Raw genomic sequence first — 18943 nt, 5'->3', positions numbered from 1 at the left:
GTGAGATGAAGAACATTCCTGCAGGCACAATTTGCAGATGGACTCAAAGAGAGCCGTGGCCCAGGGCTGAGGAATGTAGCACGATGGGAACACATTCCCCGGCAGGAGATGAAATGCATGAGTGTCGGTTTGTGCTCTCTCTCTGTCTTTGTGGCGCACTTGTTAGGCTACACTGGGAGGTTAAATGAGGTTCGGAAGAATAGGATGGTTATTTTTGACAATGGATTGCGTTCTCCACCTATTGGCATGGCAGAGGACCAATTCCACACCCAAATATTTTCCGTCCACTGTTCAAATACCCAATGGTCAAATCTCCAGGGTTGTCAGGTTGATCACTCAAATTGTATAGTAGTATGAGGGTTTGCCAGGATTGGCTAGAGAAAGTCCATGGAAATTCATGCAGACATTGTCAGGGTTACTTAAGACTTTTTTGTGATCAATATTCACACTGAACAAGTATTGTAATGTATTTTGGGACTGACACATTTTGATTTTGTTAAACAGTCAAACCATACAGTGGTTAGACACGTAGAATTCTTTCATTGTAATTCAGCCTATTAACTTACATAATAGACACGTCTTCTGACAGTACAGCCAGTGCCTGTCAAAGGTAAGACATCCTATTATCCAACTGTGCATAAATCAGAAACGATAAGATGTTCCTTTTAATGATGCATCATGAATGTAAAATTATAATGAGCACATTTAGACGTTTTTTACTGCTAACAAGTGACAAACTGATACACAGTGCAACTTTTTTCAAATAGTCAACCCAACATTTTAATAATAATCATCTTTATTGTCCCCAAAGGGATATTTGTCTTCAGTCTGTTCAAAAACGAGAAAAAAAACATGTAACCATATGGCACAAAACAACATATCACAACACAACACCAAGTCAAAACATGAGGTCCCCACTATATACAGGAAAAAAAACTAAAACATCCTATCGACGGGCAGTTTGTTTAATGTCGCAATGGCTGAGGGGACAAAACTCCCACTAAAACGAACCTTTTCCCACTTCACGTCTTTTAGTAACTTGTGATACATGCTTTTATTACGACTCGCCTCGATTACTGCAATCCCCTTGATGCCGGCATCACCCAAGCCTCCCTCTCTCGTCTGCAACTAGTTCAAAACGCTGAAGCACGCCTTTTAACAGGAACCCAGAAACGTGAACACATCACCCCCATTCTGGCCTCCCTCCACTGGCTCCCAGTACGTTTTATAATGCATTTTAAGATTTTATTGTTTGTTTTTAAATCCTTAAATAGATTAGCACCAGTTTGTGTCTGATCTTCTTAAATTATGTTCCATCGAGATCACTGAGGTCAGCTGACCAATTGCTGCTTGTCGTCCCTAGACGAGGCTTATATTAAGCAAAGAGGGCGGCGAGCCTTTTCAGTTGTAGCTCCCAAACTGTGGAACCAGCTACCTCGTCATGTCATGGCTCCCACACTACCTGTTTTTAAAACCCATCATAAAACTAATTTTTATTCCTTGGCTTTTAAACCCTGATTGATATTTGTATTCATGTTTAATTGTATTGTGTGTTCTTTTGTATTGCATTATGTTTTTATTGCTGTTATGCTTACTGTGCAGCACTTTGGTCAACTCTGTAGTTTTAAAATGTGCTCTATAAATGAAGTTGGATTGGACTTCAAGGTTCTGTATCTTCGCCCAGATGGCATGAGTTGGAAGTAGCGATACAGGGGATGATCAGTGTCATTTGTTATTGTAAGAGCTACAGTATAAGCGTGTGATGGCCTTATTGCTCATATCAGAACGTGTGGGAAGTCTGATAATCTTGGAAGCAATACGGACACAAAGAACTGGCTGAAGGCACACGTTCAAGAAAAAAGGATCAGTGTTCATGTCATCGGTGAAGTTCACATTTGCATATTTGCAAGTATGCTTATGGTGCCCTGGTGTCCAGGGCCCCTGTCCAGCTCCGGGCCCCTTGAACCATTCAGGGCCCCCCACCCTTATGGTACCCTTGCATGTTAAAACCACAAAGACAGATTGGCAGAAATAACTTGTGTGCAGGTGGTTTCATTTGTCTAACAACTATGTCCATAAATACTTATATCACCGTCAACATTGTCAACATTTCACTTATACAGTGTATAAACTCTATGTCCAATGAGAATTGTCTACAGCAGTGTTTTTCAACGTTGGGTCCAGGAACCACCCACCCAGGGGTCCAAATGGAACTTATGGGTCTGTAACGCGAGAGTGTACAAATGGACCCTTACGGGGCCATTTGGTTCCATGTGTACTCTCAGAGTTAAATGAACACTGATAATATTTAAGTGTAGATTGGGGTCCCAGAGATTTAAAAAATTGTATCTAATTGGGGTCCTTAATTGGCCGCATGGATCTTAAACTGGGGGTCCTTGTAATGAAAAATGTTGAAAACCATTGCTCTACAGCATTGGTCCTCAAAGTTGGGTCCGGGGACCACAAGGGGTCCTTGAGGGAGTTCCAGGGGGTCCCCAGCTAAATGATGGATAGTTAGGAAACAAATGGACCCTTATGGGTTTGTAACTGAGTGTACAAATGGAACCAAATGGACCCTGACGGGTCCATTTGGTTCCATTTGTACACCCGAGTTAAATTAACAATGATTTTACAATATAAATTGGGGTCCCAGAGATAGAAATGCCATTAAATGGGGGTCCGTAGCGTAATGCATGTCAAACTGGGTGTCCTTGAAATTAAAATGGTTGAGAATTACTGCTAAAGCCATACAAATCCTTTCTTATGGGGGTCCCTGGCATATCTTTTCAAATGGGGGTCCGCAGGCTAATAAGTGTCAATTTGGGGGTTCTTGACATGAAAAAGTTTAAGAACCAATGCTCTACAAGTCTTGCATCGGTGTAGTTACGGCTGACCCTGGGTCAGCTCTGCTCGACGCCGTGGACTGATGACTCTTCTGGGCGAGATAGTCTTTGTAGTTCCGGGTCAGCAGAGTGTAGAGCAACGGATTTATACAACTGTTCCCGTAGGTCAGACACGTGACAAAGAAATTCACGTAACTATGCGTAAGTGGAGACAGCGCCCTGAGGGACTCCGGAGAGAATAACTCCGCCATCTGCCACCCCCAAAAAGGCAGAAAACAGGCCCAATAGGCCACGACGATGCTAAAGATCATGGACACAACTCTCTGCTTGAGGCCTTTTCTCCGCGCCGAGCGGCTGCTACCCACGAAGCTGGCCTGGGCCGCCCAGTAGTGCTTGGCGAGCCCCGCGTACAGTCCGACGATCACCAGTCCGGGGACCAAAACGCTGGTGAGAAACAGGACGGTGATGTAAGCCTTGTAGGCCTCGGGGGTCCACGTCGGGAAACAGATCCTCTTCACCAGGCCGGCGGCGTTGGGCTTGCCCTCCTTCAGCCGGATCATCACCATCATGGGGAGCGTCAGGACCAACGCCGCCCCCCAGATGACCCCCGCCGCCAGCCTGCGCCGGCGGGACGAGGACCTGCGGGCGGCAAAGGGCTTGGCCACGGCGCGGTAGCGCTCCAGGCTCATGGCGACCAGCACGAAGACGCTGGCGTGCATGGTGAGGAGGTCGAGGCTCAGGAGGATGCGACAGCCCGCCTCGCCGAACAGCCAGTCGTGGGCGAAGTAGGTGCAGACCACAAACGGGATGGTGGAGAGGTAGAGCAGGTCGGCCAGGGCCAGGTTGAGGATGTACACGTACATGGAGCCCGTGCGGTGCAGCGCGGCCGAGCGCGTGATGGCCAGCGTGTAGACGTTACCCGCCACCCCTAAAGCACACATGGTGAGCAAGGTGGTGCCAAGGACGGATGTCACCCACACACCGTTTCCCCCTCCTCCTCCTCCTCCTCCTCCTCCTCCTCCTCCTCCTCCTCCGCCACTCTCCCCGGACCCACTTCCACTACCCCCAGCCCCGGGGCTGAGGAGGACCGGGCCAAGTTGTGGGATGATGGTGACGTTAGGCGTGCAGTTCATGATAAGTCAGACGCTCACTGGAAACGCACAGTATCCCACAGAAATAAGAGATAGACTACGTTTTTTCCTTTTTTTTCTCTTTAATTTTTTTAAATAAATTATAGGTATACACTCATATTCTCATAAGGGCTGGATCCCATATGGGATCGTAAAGGGGTTTCGAGTCCGTATACCTTCCATACTGTATGACAAAGGATAAATAGAGGTTTTCAGCTCTGACGTGTGATTAATCACCATGAGCTGTCAGCTGAAAGTGATAGAAAAACTAATCATAAAGCCTTATGTGCTATACAATCCTTTAAGACTTTCGTTACGCTCTTTAAAATTCTACAGGTAAATGCAAGAGGTGCGTGTGAGAGGTGTGTGATCTCAGCGAGACACTGACCCATGATAATCCACAGAGAAGCTGTAAGGTGACCACTGACATGGCTGACAGGTCAGGCATTGCTGTCATCTCTCAGTTCTTGGAGAGCATGTGTCGGGGAAAGTAAACCGTAATCCTGTATGGAATTAAAATGCTAAAAAAGCTTCAGAGGTGAGATCCCCGTTTGTCACAAAGCAGAGATCTGTCTGCCAAGCTTCATTCTCTGGACTGAAAATGGATTAAGGTGAAATCACTGCTGTCTCCTGTAATGTCTTGATTAGATGTCCAGTATTTCCTGGAGTGTCCCGATTCATCTGGATCTGCTGTACCACCCGCATCCAGTCGAAATCGCAATAAAATTACAGTTTGAGGTCTCTATTGTAGGTGTTCCTTCGCAGCTCTTCAGTGCCTCAACAGGTGGGTGCTGATGGCAGATGGACCTGGGTTAATGGGTTCTTTAGCGCCCTTGTGTCTCCGTTTTGATAGATAACAGACACAACTGTTGTATGTTGGAATCCCTACACTGTACAAGTCTCTCTATCTCTCTCTCACTCTCACTCTCTCTCTATCTCATTCCAACCCTACTCAGTCCTTCCTCTTTCTCACTAGAGTGAAAACCTAGCAGGGGTCTATAGATTTACGAGGTAATCACTTCGGCCCCCTGCCTCTGTGCACTAGGAGGTACACAGTAAAATCCTCCGTGTTGTTTCAGCGAGTGTGAAAATGGACCTAAATTGTCAGATTTTACACTCTCAAGTTAAACGCTGAGGATTTTGCTGTGTAGTTTTAGGCACCCACCGACTGCTGGCATACTGTAACTGAAGTGTGCTCAGTCAGGGACACAAATGTGTCTGCACACATACAGTGCACAAATAAATATGCACATATTATACTGTAGGCCTGCATGTACAGTAAACCATTCCAACTACCACACACTATAGGAAGTGTGTGTACAGGCACACACATTTACAAACATACAGACACTCATACAGTACACCATGCATACAGTACATAAATGTGTAACAGCAGCAAGCAGGGCACACATAGACACACACCCAGACACACATGGACTCACAAAAAGAACTGATCTACAAGCTAACAATGCATTGCAGTCAAACAAAATGAAAAGCGAAACAAATCAGGTATGCCCACAGACAGTTTTATTACAAATGCTGGAATCATGGAGTCATGTCAGTCAACCGCTAATATAAAATATCTTAGAAATTATGCAAAGAGATATCTTATGGTACAAAATGTTTAATTTTCTTAGTATCTGTATCTGTAAATGGTAAAACAAATGTGGACAGTTATTGCTGTATCTAAAAGATGCCACAAGGAGGTGCTGTTAGACTATCATTTTCATTCAGTAACATTACAACATTTACATAGTAGTATTTCAAAATCTCCACAGTATAAACTCCATTATGAATACATCACAATATTAGGGGTAAAAAACGAAAACAAAAAAACAACAACATAAGTCTTTCCATCTGCCTTTTAAAGAAACCACATACATACTGACTGAGATATAATGTAATGTAATGCAGGTTGATGGAGCATTTCATATAATACATGTAGTGTTTCAGAAGCTATGGATTAGGTTTGTATCAAAACAAGTGTAAAGAAAATAAAGAAAATAAAAATACCTTCGGGGCGACCTCTTGAAATCCTTGGAGCTCTTGGAAAATCTTTGGTTTTGTGATTATTGTCATGATTCCAGATATGCTTTTTTTCTAGTTAATTCGTATTATAAAAAACAGCATTTAAATAATTAAATGAATAATATATGACATTAGTAATTGATTATGTTTCACCAACTAGAATAGGACAGCACTTAATTGATGAAAAGTATTTTTACCGAGTATGTTACATTTAGGATAAGACTGTCAATTACTGGCTATTTAATCATCATCAAGATTTTGGTAATGTCTTCAGTAGATACTATATTATACAGTATTTTGTATTTAAAAGTAAAGACTTCCCTGGGCCTTTTTTTTTATTCCACTGAAAAGCACCTTGCAATTAGTTCTCATATAATATTTCAGTTCACGTGTAAGGGTGCTGTAACACAGAACTTTAATTCTGCCATATGCTGTGGATTCTGCCAATGCTTTTCAATGAGAACGGAGTGTTGTTGTTTTTTTGCGGAAATCCATGAATGGCAACAGAACAAACTACTCCGTTACCATAGAAAAGCATTAGCAGAATCCACCGCATAGGCAGAATTAAAGTTCGGTGTGACTGCACCCTTACGGAGTATTGTTGTCTCCTCTTTTGAGATTCAGCAATAGGATCCAATCCAAACTAGAAACCCATATTCTGTCACATCCACAAATACTGAGGAGAGGGGCTCGTGGTTAAAATGGAATGGGGCCTATTGTCAGAGAGGGGCTGGGTTAAGAAGGAAGAGGTTCTATCTGGTCCATTAATGTCTGTGTTTGAAGAGAGCTTCCACTGGAAAACACAAACAAAACACACACTTAGTGAAATTGTTTAAACTCAAGATATTTAAGCTTCATACAAGTGATATACTGTAGGTACACCAGCCAATGTTAAACAGACAGACAGACAGACAGACAGACAGACAGACAGAACAGGTACTCTGACAACGGGTATTGCATAACCGGGTGGGGGCATGCATTCCCAACTTGCATTGTTACTGAGTATAAACAATATATACATTTTTTTATGTCATGTCATGGTTGCTTGTCTCTCTGTGGCAGTATGGTTAATTCAAGTGAAGTTTGAGTTGCTTAAAAACAAAACATGAATATACTTACTGGTGTAGTCCTGAGGCGACATCTGAGCACTCATGACATCGTTGAAGTGTCTCAGCCAATCCTGCTGTTCGCTCTCCGTCTCACAGGTAAACAAGAAGGAGCGATCGGGTGTTACTATGGTGATGCCATGTTGCCAGGAGCCATTGCAGTAGGTACTAGCAGGCAAGCCAGGATCAGCACTGTATCCATGGTCTCTGTGCCCCAGAAATACTTCACCCTTGGCAAAGGCGTCCTTCACAAAGGGCAGAGGTGAAGATGACGTGAGAGAGGATTAAAACATAATTTATACTCCATCATGATACAACAGTGTCACATGTCGAAAATAGCAGATCAACAAGCTCATAACCAAGGGGCCAGCTTCTGAGTTGTAAATTGAGGCTGTATAGGAAGTGACAGTTCATATGAATGGCCTGTAGTCTCGCTGTTTCACCCCTGCTGGTGTCAGAAAGAATTAGGCTCCATTCAAGCGGATGGGTTTTTGCCGAACTTTACACTTGATTTTATTACCTTAATAAACATTGTCATAAATACTATATTCTTCTAGTCTATAGTTTAAAGTCTTCTTTCAATCACAATGGTATGCGTTTTGGTAAATTATGGTCCCATTTATTTTAAAATTGATGATAAAGTAGGGTATGCTGTAGATGTGATTGACACAACCAATAGCATTCATTCCCCACCCCCACTCTAGTCCCAACCAATCGCATTCATTAATTTCCGGTTTCTTATTTGCATATTCGGACCGGATATAGAAAGATGGCAGATTTAAAATCGTTGAAAAATAAGCTTCATTTACGGTCTGTAGAGTCTATGGGCGTAAATGTGTCCATTTCTTTTTTACAGTCTATGCTCACAACGCATCACTTTGATGTATTGTGAACTTGTGGATCTGCTACTTTTGGTGTTATTCTTTGTCACACAATGGCATTGTTCGCCACAAATAACTGATTTAAAGTAGATATCACTCACTGCCACAGGCGGAGTGATAAAAATGATAAGCAAGCGTATTTTTACGGTTGTTTTTCAAGACATCACGAGAATTAATACATTTTATCTTGGGTTGTTTTAGGGGAGTTATTTATACATTTATACACAGTTCTATATAGATAAAGGACCCTACAATTTGTCAGGATACATGAACCCATGAGCGTTTTGTAGCATGTTTGTTTGTTGTTGTTTTTTAAACATGATGTTTCATTTTCTGAATGAGTTTGGGCTGAAATGAAGATCCCTGAATCAGGAACTACAGTACTCATACAGGGCTGAATTCTGCCTGTTTGTCCTCTTCTCTGTCTCGCTCTCAGCGTTCAACTTTCTCTATAGAAAGGTGATTCTTTGTCAAACCAAAAACAGGATTGTGTCAAAGGTCGTGTCCAACCTTGCAACAGGATCTAAATGTCTCAATAGAAGATCAGGGAGACCAAATACAACCACCCAAGTTGTATAAGTTATATTGCATTAACATACTCTACCATACAGAACAGACAAAATAACATTTTAATCACTAAACTAAATCACACAATAGAGCTTTAAGATCTGGTATATGCCATGACTCATAATACCAAAAGATCAGGGACAAACCTCACTTGGGTGTGACACCAATGGCACAGAACCATATATAAAACATGTAAAAATCCCCCCAGTCACCCTAGCAATGGATTATTCACTCTGTTACGGTCTGGCAAACGACACCACAGGATCAGGTCCTGATCCAGCAGGCTCAAAGACAGTTTCTACCCTCAGGCCATAAAACGTCCTAGGTCACAACTGTTGACTCCAACCTTCACCCACACACTTTTTCACACTGTCGAGGAAAAGTTTGGAGAACAAGATTTTAACTGCCTGCATTGTCGCTGTGACTGTCCTCTTCTCTGTGTCTGTCTCAGCTTTTACACTTTCTCGAAATAAATGTTATTCTGTTATCCAAACATCTAATTCAAACAGTAGTTAGTGGAAGGTGAAGTTAAGGTCTGGTATAGGCCATGACTCATAATACCAAAAACCATGTCATTTTATGCAAGACCACCACAGACTGCAAGGTTCTGACTTATGATGTTGCGCGACAATAATTACGGCATATAGTACCCATTACAATAGGGGTGTAACTGTACATGAACCGTTCAATGCAAGGCTTTCGGTTCGACATGCACTACGAACTGAAGGATACTCTCTTTTGTCAACTGCTCTGTTCTCAACCACACCAGCTAAAAGACAGCCCACTCCCTGCGCTCGACAATGCAACCCAAAAAAAACGACATAACCAACAGGCAAGTTACAACGTGCTGCCTGCCCATCCCACCCCCAAAGATAAACACACTACTCCAGTGAGACATGCTGAGAGGCAAGCTACGCTATACACAGTATGGAGAGAACAAAAACAGAAGATCAGCAGGTCTGGTGTTCCCTGTGATTTATTAGGGAGATGCCAAGAGAGTGCTGGATAAAACAACAAGGTTATGTTGCATCTGATCTGTATCTGATCTGCTACATGAGAATGTGTTACATAAGTGGGAATACTTCAAACATCACCCCAGCAGGGGGCGGCAGTGGATCAGGAGGTAGAGCGGCTGCTTGGGAATCGGGGGTGTTTCTGGTAGAATCTCCACCTCCCCTGTGGGTTAGTATCAAAGTGTTCTTGAGCAAAGAAGACACAGAACACTAAACGCGCCCGATGAGTAGGTTGATGTATTGCATGGTTTTTCCTCCGCCATCAGTGTGTGAATGTGTGAGTAAATGGGTGAATGTACTGCACACAGTGGTGGAAAGTAACTGAGTACTACTTAAGTACTGTACTTGAGTAAATTATTTTGGTATTTTTACTTTACGGGAGTATTTCCAATTGTCTGTGCTTTTACCTCTACTCCACTACACACTACATCCAAGAGGAAAATATTGTACTTTTACTCCACTGCAATTATTTGAGAACTTTAGTTACTAGTTACTTTGTAGATTTGGATTATTATTACAATGCATACATCAACCAGTTCAGCCCTATAAACATTTTGGCCATTTGAAAATAGCCGATCTACAAGTAGATCGGCTATTTTCAAAGGATTTATATACATTTTATATTTCAAAAACTACATTTGAAAACTTGTGAAATGGGACATTCTGCATAATGAGTACTTTCTACTTTTGGTACTTTAAGTACATTTTGATACCACTACTTTTGTACTTTTACTCAAAGTACATTTTGAATTTCTGACTTTTACTTGTAACAGAGTATTTCTACATTGCAGTATTGATACTTTTACTTAAGTAAAACATGTGAGTACTTTTTCCACCACTGAATGCACATTGTAAAGCGCTTTGAAGAAAGGCGCTATAAAAATGCACCATTTACTTTTTTGTGAAAAACACACAGAGCAACACCCATGCTACAAACTTTCCCCACAGGATTCAGGCAGCCATTCACACATGATTCAAAGTAAATCACCATGAAAATTGCTACATTTATTGCCCCAGATATGACAAACTATTTTGTATTTCAAAATGCAGGATTTTATACCAACATGCTTAAGGCAAAAGAGCCCTTTTACTTTGTTCCTTAATGAGCCCATAAACAACTGAATTGTTTATTTGTTTATAACTACAATTATTTTTAATAAAGAGTTGTTTTTGTTTTATATGCTGCTAAGAAGACACCCCAGAGCACATTTTTTAAAAGATCATCAATTGCTGTGCAGCACTTTGTAACTCCTTTTTTGATAAGTGCTCTACGAATAAAGTTGTTATTTAAAAAAAGAAATACAAATAAAGAAAATCTAAGATATTTCTCTGGCATTTCTACAGTTTTTTCTTTCTCTTTTCTTTTACCCGTAAAGGACAGATATACACAGTACATTTGAGTCATCTCAACGATGGACTGTTCATTCTGTACTGTCTGGCAAACGATACTGGAGGATCACTTACTGATCCAGAAGGGTTTCTATCCTACACCCATAAGACTCATACTGTAACTGTGAATCCAACCTCCCCATGCACCCACACACTTTTTCACACTGTTGAGGAGAGTTTGGAGAACATGAATTTCACTGCTTGCAATGTTGCTGCTGGCTCTGTGTGTGTGTGTGTGTGTGTGTGTGTGTGTGTGTGTGTGTGTGTGTGTGTGTGTGTGTGTGTGTGTGTGTGTGTGGGGGGGGGGGGGGTGTGTGGTGTGTGCATGTGTCAATAAACTTAATTCAAACCTGTTTTATTTTTGTACACGTTTTTCAATCAAGTTGTGCCTATTAAGCACTTTCCCATAAAAAAAACAAGATGGCATCTCTCTAAGAAGCTATTGCATCAGAAACAACAGTAAGCTAATTTGGCAGTGTACACGTAAAGTAAGTAAGTAAATGTGTGTGTGTGTGTGTGTGTGTGTGTGTGTGTGTGTGTGTGTGTGTGTGTGTGTGTGTGTGTGTGTGTGTGTGTGTGTGTGTGTGCGTGTGCGTGTGTGTGTGTGTGTATGCACATATGCTTTTGGGCTGGTGTCTAAGCTTGTAAACGTATCTTACAAGGCGTTGTGTGGCGGTGCATGTGCATGCATGCCTGTATAAATCTCTGTGAGAATGTACCAACCAGTGAGTGTGTCTTTGTATGCATCTGTGAGTGTGTGTGCGCGTGCGTGTGTGCCCTTCTATGTAGATTGATTGCCTTTGTGTGTCTGTGTATTTCATATAGTCCGTGAGCCAGGACCCCAAAAATGGGGTCATCATTACCATCTGGGGGGATTAATTCTCATAGTGATTTCTGGGTAGGTATACACCCCTAGAGCTAGGAAAAATGTGATAGCCTTGCATCGGTGGTAGCTATCTGTGTGTTATCACTCCTTTTATAACCACAAGCCAAAACACAGTTTTCAAAATCCGAATGAAGCATTCTACTTCAAACTGATGGTTCTCTCTTATTATTGACCCTCTCTCTCTGAAAAATGGTTGGGATAAAGCTCAGACTATATATTGTCCAGAAAGGTTGTTAAAATATTTGCATATCTAGAATATTTTTCTATTACAGGCAGTGACAACATAGTGACTATATGTGACATAAGATGTACTTTGGTTTTAATGAAAGATGGAACACAAAGGGTTCCTTTGTAAATTACCCATAGATTTAAAACCATGTTAGATTCTAAGGAAATGTATTATGAAATTCAATAAACAGAATATAGTGCAATGGGTAAGAAAATATCCAAAATGGCCACTAAACACACGCCTGGCAATTTTTTACTTTTAATCCGCTTGTCTTAGAATACCTCTGTTTAATACCTCTTTTTTAGGGTTTTCATATGTAGAATCCATTCCTGATGTTATTTTTTTAATATCAGGTCAATCATGTCAAAGGTCAGGTCAAGGTTAAAATTGACCTCTGGGAGAACAACAAATGGAAACAACTTGATGAACATTCATGGTTCACTATTCATGATTTTGTTTTGTGAAAAGTGCCATTAACATGTCACAAGAACTGGTATTCATAATAACATGAATGTAAAATGATATAATCTAATGTCAAATATGTATCTTTTGCAACTACATCTGTATTCTCCAACCCACATCCTGTTCTACCTCTTCCTTACAAGTATCCTCCTTATTAACATCACTCCTCATCTGTAGCTTGAACATATCATCAGTAACCATCTTCACCAGAGCAGTTACAGTACATCAGTGATGTACTTCTCACTCTCTGTGCCCTAAATTGATATTGCACCATGTCACATAGCTCTGACGGTGGGGTCACCCTTAGCAATGACAGGAACAAGAATATCCTAGATCTCCTATCCAAATTTTGTGACATCAAACGACTTGTCAGGTGGGGCTTGGTGGTCTGCCACTTTCCACAACATCACTTGTAAATAAATGAGCCCACATGTGGTGCAACAGGTTGGTCGGTGTTGGAGGAAGGGCCATTGACTTGTGGCACCCACCTCACCCAGCACATCAGGGTAGCCTGGGAAGTTCCCTGCCAGCAAAGTGTAGTGTGCTCTGATCTTGCCTTTGTCATACATATAAGACTGTCCCATCCCAATGCTCCATCTATACTTTACACTGTAGGTCCACCTGATACACCCCAATACACAGCATACAACAGGACAAGAACATCAGTGTAATCACTGAGCATGTGTATCACACCCTTTCCAGAGATGGCTGCATCAGGGATATAGGAACTCATGGTGATGTCTGGTGAAATCATGACTAAATGCAGTATCTATCGTCAGCACTGAAGGTGTACAACATGCTCAACGGCTTCTGCTTAATGTTCTTACTCTTCATGATGACATCTCATGTGGGTAAAGGACATTACTATTCACAACAGCATGGGGGCAAATTAGCCAAGGATGGGATTGAAGAGATGATCTTTCTGTGTGTGAGGAATCCTACACCCCAATATTTTATGACCAAGACACACCAGTGCTTCAACTCTCCCTCTGTTTCTGCACATTTTGGGGAAGGCTTCAGTCCACTCCACTCACATGCATCATGACAGCATCTTTCCTGATCGTTATGGCAGTCTGCTCCCCAGACTGGTCAGCAGAGACAGTGATCCAGAATCCATCATGGTGCCGACAGACAAGGTCTAGCTTAGCCTCTATGCTATGGCATGGAGCACATGCATCTTCAGCAGGCACTGGGTTAGATATCAAGCACACTGCACATGGCCAGCATGGAAGAAGTGCTTCAGTCATGTGCTTCTTTGTTGTTTTTAACATAATTTAGTACAATGGAACATCACCATGGGATGGACACCATCTTTGATTTGGCAATAAAAAATTAACTGATGGTAATTTCACTGATTCAGCCATATTTCTTGAACCCTAAGACCTAGTTTTAGACACCAAAACCACCTTTCTAGGTTGAACAGTATCATAAAGCCATTTAAGCTCCTGGCAGTCATATTGGACGCCATCTTGAAAATGATGGCTTTACGAGAAATATAATTTCCTAGATTTTTTTGTATGTTCTTAAGCATGCCTAGACGTACCAGAACCAATTGAAAAACCTTTTGTATATTTTTTTTGGGGGGGGGGTTAATAGTATGTTTTCATATATTGACCCATGTAATTTTCGCCTAGTGTTATAACATAAAATGCATGATAGCACCCATAAAGCTACCATTGGTGCAAGGCTATCGCATATTTTCTAACTCTAGACATGCATACCTTGACAAAAATCACTATGAGCATTAATCCCCTCAGATGGTAATGACCAACCCCCCTGGCTCACGGACTAATAGGGAAGGGGGGGCGAGTTCCATACGAGATAATGTCATGGATCATCAGATTCAAACGTAAAACCTCACAGACATCAACAGGGATGCTGAGCCTGTCTCTGGTATTGAACCATCTTTGGTCTAATACTGTATTGTCCAGCTAGCTGATACAGATTACTGACACCTTGGTCAAAACTAGCACAAGTTAACCTGACAAAATAACAGACACATGCAAAGACTTTAGGGCATTCCTTCATATGAATGATATCAGGATTGGTTTTCAAAGCAGTGGTTGTAGGTTTGTTACCGCTGGTTTTCTCCAGTGTCCAAGCCCGTTCATTGACTTTAGATGTCACTAGAGGTATCAGGTATCCCACTGGGGTGCCATGATTAAATAAATAAAAAACACATGTACATAGGGTACAATTGTAAACAAAGAATGAATATTAATTACTGTGTGTGTGTGTGTGTGTGTGTGTGTGTGTGTGTGTGTGTGTGTGTGTGTGTGTGTGTGTGTGTGTGTGTGTGCGTGTGCGTGTGTGAATCTGTCATACCAGGGGATCTTTGAAGTACATAAGCCGTCTACGGTCAAAAGTGAACCATCGTTTCTTGAAGCCTTCCGTGTGCTGCAAGAGAGAGAGAGAGAGGTAGAGAGAGAGAGAGAGAGAGAGAGAGAGAGAGAGAGAGAGAGAGAGAGAGAGAGAGAGAGAGAGAGAGAGGTAGTTTAGCCTTCAGATGAAGAACCATTTCACAGTCTGTTCAGAAATGTTATCAGCCCGTTTTTAGGCAGCTGTTGATAGCGGATCCCCTTTTACCAGTGTATATTACAGTGTTATCTATCCATACAGTTCCACAATTGGTTATGTAATATACATAACAAGACTAAGAGTGTAAAAGCCCCGCTAGCAACCCCTTGAGGCCGTGATGCTCCTTACAAGTTACAACCAACCAGATCCAAGTGGTTAAAAATGACCGTCATCCTCCTATCTCTATTCTTCATATCCTTGCCTGAAAACTGATAGAGCCTGCATGTTTTGAAAAATAAATAATAATAATAATAATTACCCACTTCTTTAAACCTGTAAACCTGGGATGTGACAATAAAGCTGATTCCGATTCTGATTAACATCATTAGAGCCAGTGGTGTGTTCTAGGTTTTTTCGGAGGGATACGAAAATCATTCCCTGCACGACATGCACGTGGTCGTGGAGATACGCTAGCCCATTTTCAATGGATGAAATGGTTAGTAGAGGGCTATGCATGGCTAAGAAATATATATATATGTATATAGCATAACACGGTAGAACACACTACTGATTAGAGCCCCAGAAGCTTTAAAGTGAAATAAATCAAAGTACCATAATTAAAAACCTATGAAGAAAAGCTAAAGTAAATGTTGGCATAAAGGTGGCACTAGTGGAAAGGCCATGCATGGTGTCACCAAAATTTGTAGGGTTTACTCAAATAGCTAGGTTTAAGGGGAGCATGAATGTGCTCAGCAAGTGTGATTGCAATCCACCCATTTATTTATCTTGTACAAAAGTGAAAAATGTGGACTAATGGTTACACTTCAGCTTATGTTTATAATGTGTAATGCTCTCTTAATGCTCTTAATATTTTGGGTAACGTGCTTTGAATTGCCTGGTTGGTTGAAATGTGTTATTCAAATAAACTTGCCTTGCTAGAGAAAAGGGTCTCCACACTCAAGAGAGCATGAAGGTGCCCAACAACATGGCTTTCCACTCAATAGATTTCTACGGTAAAAACTACACAAGAGATAACATGACAAATTCGTGGTTCGATTTTGCTCAATGACAATCTAAAGGTATGTTGTTTGGAAGGGAATGTACAGTAGGTGTGGGGAATGACAAATTCTACTCCACTGGATGTATTTCCCATCACAACGCACCCAACTCTTTTTTTTTTTTAAGTGGATGTTATACAGTACATCACCAGAAACTGTATTACCAGTTTTTCTTGTTTCTTACTTTCTCTAATCTTTAGCCATTTCTTGAAACTGCAAATCGTGAGAGTGTGTACAACAGACAATCTCACCCATTTAGTATCACATTCTTGTTTTCTTAGCAGTATAATTAACCTAACCACTTACATTGTTAGTTGATTAGGGTTCATTCCCCTTACTCTGATCTTGCACCGTCGGCTGGCAAATTGTTCTCATAAAAATGTTTGATATTCTTGTTGTGGAACAAGGCTGTTTGACGGCTGCCCTCCGTACCTTTTTCATTATGGGCACGACGACACCCTCTGCAAATATGTCTCAAATATGAGAGAGAAATGAATTATGGCATCCATTTAGCAAATCATTCCAATAAAGTGGGTTTGTGATTCCTTTCATCTCTCACCCTGACAGACAGAGAGTGCAATCAGAGCCTCTGTGTATGTGTGTGTGTGTGTGTGTGTGTGTGTGTGTGTGTGTGTGTGTGTGTGTGTGTGTGTGTGTGTGTGTGTGTGTGTGTGTGTGTGTGTGTGTGTGTGTGTGTGTGTGTGTGTGTGTGTGTGTGTGTGTGTGTGTGTGTGCATGTGCATGTGCATGTGCTGACACATACCTGGATGTACATTTGTAGACATGGCTGTGTCTGTCTACTGTCTATACACATTTTTGTACCAGCATGAATGCATGCCTTGTTTCTGTGTATTGTATGCTTACACGCCTACCGCATGCCTGTGTTTGTGAGCTACTATGTCTGTTTGTGCGTGCGTGCGTGCGTGCGTGCGTGCGTGCGTGCGTGCGTGCGTGCGTGCGTGCGTGCGTGCGTGCGTGCGTGCGTGCGTGCGTGCGTGCGTGCGTGCGTGCGTGCGTGCGTGCGTGCGTGCGTGCGTGCGTCAACCAGACAACCAGAGGATTAAGCCTATCCTGCACTGGGAGCCTTTGATTCCACCTGAGACAGACAGACATCCTGGTCCTCCTAGCTGCCAATCAAATGAGCGGTGCTGACAGGAAGTGGTGGACGGCAGCCATGTTGACGGCTTTAGTTTGCTAGCGTCTTAGCTTGACTCCTAATTCATTAGAGGCAGATGCCCGAGAGCTCGTAAGCCCGAGGGGTGGGATGGGAGGTTAGCTGAGGGAAATGTATTCTACTTGTCGCCGAAGTAATCCTTCCCATTGAAACCAACCTCATATCTGACTGGGGTTAAAGTTTCAGTTGAGTTGAAAGAGCATTTAGCAAAAAAAACAATCTCGCTGTTTGTTTTGGCTTGGAAGTGTATTAGTGTAACTGTAATCCAATGAAGCCTGGATGACTAACATATTTATGTATTTATGGCACCTGCCCAGGCAGGTGGTATGAGCAATGTCTACAACCACCGTATTTACGCTGATCTGCAGATGAACTCCAAATGACATTTATGTACTGTACCTCTGTTGTGTTCCCTCTGTAATCTTTGACTGTCATATGTACGTTTGAAAGACCTTGGATGGAACTGCCAAAAACGTTGTCTTCATTTATTTTGTGCTAATGATATTTCCAATATCAGATAATCGGACCCAGCTCTGATTCACATATATGAAATATAAATGGTAGCAGAGATAGAGTTAGGCTTGGGCGATATCCAAAATATAATATTGCAATGTAGTCCCACCAAAATATGTATTTATGTACTTGCGCGCACGTGCGTGCGTGAGAGTGAGCGCCACGTGCGTGCGTGTGTTGACTTTACCCTGGGACCTGTCTTTTCCATGTAACCTTCCTTCAGAAAGTTCCTTGTCAACTTGGGCATGAGCTAAAAAACAAGAAGCAAACAAGAAAACGTACACAGAAACAAATACTTTAGGCACATATATAGTATATACAAAATACATTGTCTGTGCGTGTGTCTGTGTGTCTGTGTGCGTGTGTGTGCGTGTGCGTGCGACTACCTCTGCGTCTGTAGCTCCGGGGAAGGCCACCTTTAGATAGTGAAGCTGGACAGCCCGGATCGAATTAAACCAGTCTACTATCTCCTAATAGAGAGGGAGAGCGACAGGGAAGAGAGGCAGGTAGACAGAGAGATCATGTTGGGTATTAAGTATCGACAGCACACGGTCCTCCAGTGACCCCATCCCTCTCTTTGAGCCCCCCCCCCCACCCCACACACACACACACACACACACACACACACACACACACACACACACACACACACACACACACACACACACACCTTGCCGCTTTCGTGGTAGAGGAACATGTTTCTGGTGCTGTAGTCTTTGAGGTAGGTTATCTGCAGGCCATTGGGGTTTCCAATCTTCTCAGGCTGGAAGGTAGCATTGACGGAGTCCACTTTGATCACTGCCTTAGGCTCCTTAGCCTGGGGGGGGGCAAGATGGGAGAAGATAGTGTGTGTGCACGCGGGGCCAGTTCTAGCTTTTATGCCGCCCTAGGCCAACCCTCCATCCAGCCCCCCCCCCACCAACACAAGTTATGCTTTTGAAATACAGTGTGCCCCAGAAATGCCAAACTGTTCGCATAATATAGATGTATTTTAACTTAGCCTACAGCATTACTCAGTGGTGGAAAAAAGTACTCACATTTTTTACTTAAGTAAAAGTATCAAATACTGCAAAATAGATATACTCTGTTACAAGTAAAAGTCCGGAATTCAAGTGCAAGAGTAAACGTACAAAAGTATCGGCTGCAA

General features: G+C 42.2%; 2 protein-coding genes across 2 annotated transcripts in view; both read right to left on the bottom strand.

Annotated features, from left to right (window-relative positions):
• Nucleotides 1-2860: 2860 nt before the first annotated feature.
• On the bottom strand, nt 2861-3976 carry uts2r4 (urotensin-2 receptor 4; the record flags this gene model as incomplete). Its single annotated transcript, XM_080448721.1, has 1 exon — nt 2861-3976. One exon carries the CDS (start codon nt 3974-3976, stop codon nt 2861-2863), a length of 1116 nt encoding a protein of 371 aa, XP_080304847.1.
• A 1502-nt stretch (nt 3977-5478) lies between these two features.
• The window catches only part of LOC308103637 (arf-GAP with dual PH domain-containing protein 1), a 26753-nt gene continuing 13288 nt past the window's right edge, over nt 5479-18943 (bottom strand). Inside the window, exons 6-11 of the mRNA XM_080453722.1 lie at nt 18467-18613; nt 18183-18266; nt 17984-18046; nt 14860-14931; nt 7121-7352; nt 5479-6794 (exon numbers count right to left, since the gene is read on the bottom strand). Of these exons, the coding sequence (XP_080309848.1) occupies nt 6766-6794; nt 7121-7352; nt 14860-14931; nt 17984-18046; nt 18183-18266; nt 18467-18613 (627 nt within the window). The 3' untranslated portion in view covers nt 5479-6765. The remainder of the gene's footprint in view (nt 6795-7120; nt 7353-14859; nt 14932-17983; nt 18047-18182; nt 18267-18466; nt 18614-18943) is intronic.

The sequence above is a fragment of the Gymnoscopelus braueri genome (genome assembly GCF_963280865.1).
Source record: "Gymnoscopelus braueri genome assembly, chromosome: 2".
Classification (NCBI taxonomy): domain Eukaryota; kingdom Metazoa; phylum Chordata; class Actinopteri; order Myctophiformes; family Myctophidae; genus Gymnoscopelus; species Gymnoscopelus braueri.
This window is presented reverse-complemented; position numbering and strand designations above follow the sequence as displayed.